At 45.9% G+C, this 6,000-nt stretch overlaps 1 protein-coding gene across 1 annotated transcript in view; it reads right to left on the bottom strand.

Annotated features, from left to right (window-relative positions):
* Positions 1-1,679: 1,679 nt before the first annotated feature.
* The window catches only part of col22a1 (collagen, type XXII, alpha 1), a 66,701-nt gene continuing 62,380 nt past the window's right edge, over positions 1,680-6,000 (bottom strand). Inside the window, exons 65-66 of the mRNA XM_085346396.1 lie at positions 2,043-2,120; positions 1,680-1,960 (exon numbers count right to left, since the gene is read on the bottom strand). Of these exons, the coding sequence (XP_085202522.1) occupies positions 1,767-1,960; positions 2,043-2,120 (272 nt within the window). The 3' untranslated portion in view covers positions 1,680-1,766. The remainder of the gene's footprint in view (positions 1,961-2,042; positions 2,121-6,000) is intronic.

The following is a 6,000-nucleotide window of genomic DNA, read 5'->3' as shown; positions in this document are numbered from 1 at the left end:
TCTCTGTGGCTAGCTACACTGGCTGCTTGCTAGCTTTCAAGGCTAGGAACGCCCCTCTGGCACTGATACATTTTGCGAAGCTATATTTGATTGCTTGTGGAGTAAACATTTTTCTATTTGCAATATGACAATGATGTATTTCCATTTTCCAAAACTGACAGACTAACTTTAACTCAGCTGTTTATGAAAACAGCTCTGTCTTCACTCTCTTCATAAATGATCTTGTGTTATGTAACCTGAGACAGAGATAATGACAAAGTATAATCAGCCATTAGATCATACTGTAAGATCTGTCAAGCTCACATTCAGATGCTTTTATTCGTCTTTATTTGAAGGAGTTTCTTTGTTCTTTTAAAACGAACATTATTTTTAATTGGTTCTAGATAACCAAGGTGTCTGAGGTTGGGAGGAACTCTAATTGGTCCGTGAGGGACATAAGATAAAGGGATTGTTCAAACTGTTACCACAACAGTCCGATCATCAAGATGCAAGAGATTGGCTCTCCAGTTTCAGGTTTCAGGGTACAAATAAGAACAGTGTGTGTTTTAGAGCAGGCCAGAGCTACAGGCACTTAATAAGCATCACAGAGACAGAGAGGAAGTGACAGGTTTAGGGAAAGCGGAGTGAAATAGGCCGCTTTTCAAGAAAGGTGAACAAAGGCTGCAATTACACCACCTCCTCAAAGCTGTTTGCTGTTCAGGTCTATGTGTAGCTCAGAGAGAGTGACCGGAGCCGCTTCATTAAACATGAAAGCACAAATCTAACAGCGACACTGTTTGCTGTCTCATCTTCTGGAACAAATCATTACATGGCATATATTCATGGTCAAAAGAGCAAACTTAAATGAAGTCCTTACAAAAACACAAAAAAACCCTAGATATCCACCCTTAAATGTCACATGCACAAATACAAACAAGACTTCTGGAATGAAATCCTTCAAATCTCACCAAAGCATGAAATGACATTGCAGAGATGCTAATTTGTGGGTTGTGACAAAGAGGCCATTCCTGCCGCCTTCAGTTTATTCCCAGAATAAAATCGTGTTTCCTACCTGTCTAAATGAACCAAACAAACTGCACTATTTTAAAGGCGCATTTCTCTAAAAGACATTTTATTTTTCCGTTTGTTTTTGCATCCGTGTGTCACCAAAAACAAATGCGATATAACAACATACATGCTGCTGTGGATGAAATGCAATTGATTCATCACTCGAACCGACACAAAACCCACTGCTGCTGTTTGCATCTCACCGTCTGCCACCGTTTTCTCCCAATCAATGGCCGGAAAAGTGACACTGAGTAATTACTGCGACTGTGTCAGTCACTGACTCAGTGAGCAGTGAATGACACGTGCTACCTGATGCTAACTTGTGAAGGGTGGCTGATGCAGAACGGTGTGAGGCAAGCAGCGAAGCACCTGACTGAGATGATTACTGATGAAATGATATAATATCGAATAGCAGGATCTTTACTCCTGATGTTCGGGCCGTGCCATCCGTGTTATCTTCCTATATATTTACAGGAAGCATGCAAGTGAGGGAAAAAAACTAGCTGCCCTCTTTATCCCATATTAGATCAGAAAGAAACTCCCACGTTGCTTAATCCCCATCCATCCCGAGCGTCGTACCAAAATCAAAACATAGAATCTGACCGGCAGCACCTGTGGCTTCAGCCGTCTGTACTGAGGTTAACAAAAAAAAAAGTTCTTGATTCTTGATTAAGTTCATAAATACAGCTGGTCTCCCAACTCTGCTTGGCTCTTCTTCTTTAAGTCCCCTTCACATTTTTGTTGTGGGGCCGTTGTGCCAGGCTGGCATAGTAGGCACACTGGGTTGGGTCGCACTGGCCAGCAGGGCCCGGAGGTCCAGGCTGACCGTGGGGGCCGGGGTTTCCTGGCTCTCCTTGGGCTCCGGCTTGTCCCGGGCTTCCGTCTTTGCCGTAACCAGGCATACCTGCTGGGCCTGGAACCGGAAGTAGAGCATTAAGGAAACTTATTAGAACTGGACCAGCTCTTCTAAGAGTCAGAGTATGTAAAATCCTTACCTATGGGTCCAGCAGGACCTGGCTCTCCTCTTTCACCAATCCCGGGGTCTCCCTTCTCTCCCGTTGCTCCTTTCTCACCTGACACATACACAGGAACAGAAACAGAATGAACAACGTTTATCAGTTTTAAGGCGAGGATGTGGTTCTCTCCTGCATTAAGCAGCTCAATTCATCACAGATTCTCATACATTTACATATTTGTTCAGTTTCAGCCGTTAGATGTCTAAACCAGCGTGAAATATGGTCAGAGGCTGCTGCTGTGTGAAGCAGGTAGGGTGCTGCAGTGAACATCATGTTCTCATTATGCCTGCATCATCAAAGGGGTGAAAATGAAGCAAATCAAAGAGGAGGGGACTGCTGTCAGAATAAACCACTAAAACTCTGCAAGTTACGACTGGAAACATTTAAGGACGACAAACTAGAACAGACATTTATCACAGTTTCCAGACATTGCACAGACTAAATAACTTCATTAAACAAGATCATAAACACCTCCAACCGGTGGCAGCAGATAGCCCCGCCCCTCCCTGAGTCTGGTTCTGCTGGAGTTTTTTCCTGTTTAAAGGGAGTTTTTCCTTCCCACTGTTGCCAAAGTGCTTGCTCAGCGGGGTCATATTCTGACTCTGATTCTGACATGATTGAGGGGTTTCTCTCTGCACCTTGAGACAACTGTTGTTGTGATTTGGTGCTGTGTAAATAAAATTGAATTGAATTGTTTTCCAAAAGAGAATATAAATTTTTAATTTGTGTGACCACGGCTTTCTGCCTAGTCACATATAGTCAAAGTCTAAACCTGTGTTTGAATTCTCTTCTGATATTTCTTCTTCGCTCTCAGACTGAACTCCCACCAGAGCTGTCTTACGCACATTTACCTTTAGTTTAATTAAACGTGCATTTTGCCAACTTTCTTTCCTGGCTTCAAATAAGATGAACTTTATTAATACAGTCGCTCTTCTCCAGTCTTACTGTCCAAAACATTTAAGGCCCTCACAGATTCATATAGTGCTTACAAATCTAAACTACTCCAGCTCTTTTCCTCCTACACTCTCACCACTGCTTTGTCTGCAGCAGCTGTGTTACTTTCAAGTCTGTAATGTGTATTTAACTCTTTTTCCACCTAATATTACAGGTTTATCTTACTTTGTAAACATCAGCTACTCTGTTTCCAGCACACTTTCCATATTCACGATTGGTCAGATGATTTTGCTGCTGCGTTACAAGTTGATCACCAGTTTTGTGCGACCTTTTTCCTGATTGTAATTGTGAATCAGCTAACGGAACGATACGCTGGGCATGCTGAACTCGCTTCATCGTACAGGACTCTGCTCCCAGGTTTAAATTTATGGATATGGTGGTTTGACAACTAAACAAAAAGCTGCTTTGAAGAACGAAAAAAGCTGATCAGCTCCCACAGGATCAAACAGCATACTGACTCTGTATTACAGCCAGTCTGCTAGTTTATGACAGTACTGCATCGGCTTTAGAATGACTGCAATGACCTCAGTAGATAAAAATCCACTCGGGCTTGTATACCATTAATTTTAAACAGGATGCACGCAGTGATTCAGGCATTTAGCGTCTACAAACCCGTCAGCTTCTTTCTTTTTTCTCTTTCTCAGGAGACATTTTGACATGTCACAGCAGGGTGAACGCAGGCAGGATTGATCGGATTAACTATGTCCTGTTTACGCCGTCACAGGCAGGAAAGAAGGCCACTATGAAGGCCACAGCGACACTAGCTTGTGTAAAAGGAGCAGGGTCAGAATTCGCGTTACACCTGTGGTTACCTGATAATGTCATGTTGAAACAGCTGCTGTGAAGACGGCATGCGCAACTTTTGTCTCAGGGAGCCCTAAGATGAAAGTTTAAAGGAGCAGCTGGTGTGAGGCGCACAAACGCAGACAGGACGAAGTCTCAACTCAACCACCGCTGTTCCACTCTCTCTCAGTCTCTGACATGAAATCTCTCTGGACCTCATCAGTGACTTAACAAGCACAAAAAAGGATTTTTTAAAAAAAATCCCACACTACATAATCCATCCATTTCTCACTTTAAGTTTTTATTTCATTCCCATTTGTTCTGTTATCTTCTCGTAGTTTAGCCCCATGCAGGAGTTTGACTTCTTTCTCCTCTGACACGCTGAAAGAAGCTCTACAGAGAAGAATGTAGAAACAGTGTAACAGTCACAACTGTGTCTCTTTAAGACAACCCAAGTTAATGTTTAGTGATGTCACTAGTATGTGTCACTGCCCTCTGTACGATGTGGGAGAAACGTGCTTGCACATGGACGTATAGACTGAGATGGACCTCATATCTTTACCTCCCTAACTCAAAGTAATATTACGGGTTGTATGAACACTGCTCGCTTCGTGTATGACAAGACTGCAGCCGTTCAACCGGGCCTTGTAAGGTTAGTGAAGAGTGTGTTTATTAAAGGAGAAGCACTGTGGAATTCCTAGTACCAGTGTCATCGGGAGTTTTTGACTGCAGCCTCCTCTCAACCACTGAATACAACCCACGTTACAGCAGGTCTAACTCTGTGTACCTCAAAGGAATTATTATCTGACATTCTAAATACCTAGATATTACTAATAACTGTTTTAAACTAGGAGGAACAATGCGGTTTTCGTCCTGGTCGCGGAACACTGGACCAGCTCTTTCTCCTCTCCAGGATACTTGAGGGTGCATGGGAGTTTGCCCAACCAGTCTACATGTGTTTTGTGGACTTGGAGAAGGCATTCGACCGTGTCCCTCGGGGTGTCCTGTGGGAGGTGTTGCGGGAATATGGGGTGTCTGGCCCATTGCTACGGGCCATTCGATCCCTATACAACCGTTGCAAGAGCTTGGTTCGCATTGCCGGCAATAAGTCGGACTCGTTTCCGGTGGGTGATGGGCTTCGCCAGGGCTGCCCTTTGTCTCCGGTTCTGTTCATAATTTTTATGGACAGGATTTCTAGGCGCAGCCAAGTGGCGGAGGGCTTTCGCTTTGGTGGCCTCAGAATCTCATCTCTGATTTTTGCAGATGATGTGGTTCTGTTGGCTTCATCGGGTGGGGGCCTCCAGCTCGCACTGGAACGGTTCGCAGCCGAGTGTGAAGCAGCGGGAATGAGGATCAGCACCTCCAAATCTGAGGCCATGGTTCTCAGCCGGAAAAGGGTGGAGTGCCCACTCCGGGTCGGGGATGAGTTCCTGCCCCAAGTGGAGGAGTTCAAGTATCTCGGGGTCTTGTTCGCGAGTGATGGGAGAAGGGAGCCGGAGATCGACAGACGGATTGGGGCTGCAGCTGCAGTAATGCGGACGCTGCACCGGTCCGTCGTGGTGAAGAGGGAGCTGAGTGTAAAAGCGAAGCTCTCAATTTACCGGTCGATCTACGTCCCTACCCTCACCTATGGCCACGAGCTGTGGGTAGTGACCGAAAGAACGAGATCGCGGATACAAGCGGCAGAAATGAGCTTCCTCCGAAGGGTGGCTGGCCTCTCCCTTAGAGATAGGGTGAGAAGTTCGGCCATCCGGGAGGGGCTCAGAGTAGAGCAGCTGCTGCTCCACATCGAAAGGAGCCAGCTGAGGTGGTTCGGGCATCTGACAAGAATGCCCCCTGGGCGCCTCCTGTTTGAGGTGTTCCAGGCATGTCCCACCGGGAGGAGGCCCCGGGGCAGACCCAGGACACGCTGGAGAGATTATATCTCTCGGCTGGCCTGGGAACGCCTTGGTGTTCCCCCGGATAAGCTGGAGGAGGTGGCTGGGGAGAGGGAGGTCTGGGCCTCTTTGCTTAGGCTGCTGCCCCTGCGACCCGGCCCCGGACAAAGCGGATGAAGATGGATGGATGGATGGATGTTTTAAACTATATATCTCCACCACCCCTTCATCTACCTCACCAGCTGGCTAAACACCTGCCAGGATACAACAGAGTAGAATAGAAATATCCTTTATTGTCCCTCATTGGAGACAAAAACTGTACA

This window comes from Diplotaxodon limnothrissa, linkage group LG22, assembly GCF_057381915.1.
Source record: "Diplotaxodon limnothrissa isolate DT_005_m linkage group LG22, D_limnothrissa_male_GT1.1, whole genome shotgun sequence".
Lineage (NCBI taxonomy): Eukaryota > Metazoa > Chordata > Actinopteri > Cichliformes > Cichlidae > Diplotaxodon > Diplotaxodon limnothrissa.
The sequence above is the reverse complement of the archived record's forward strand: the minus strand, read 5'-3'. Positions and strand labels throughout refer to the sequence as shown.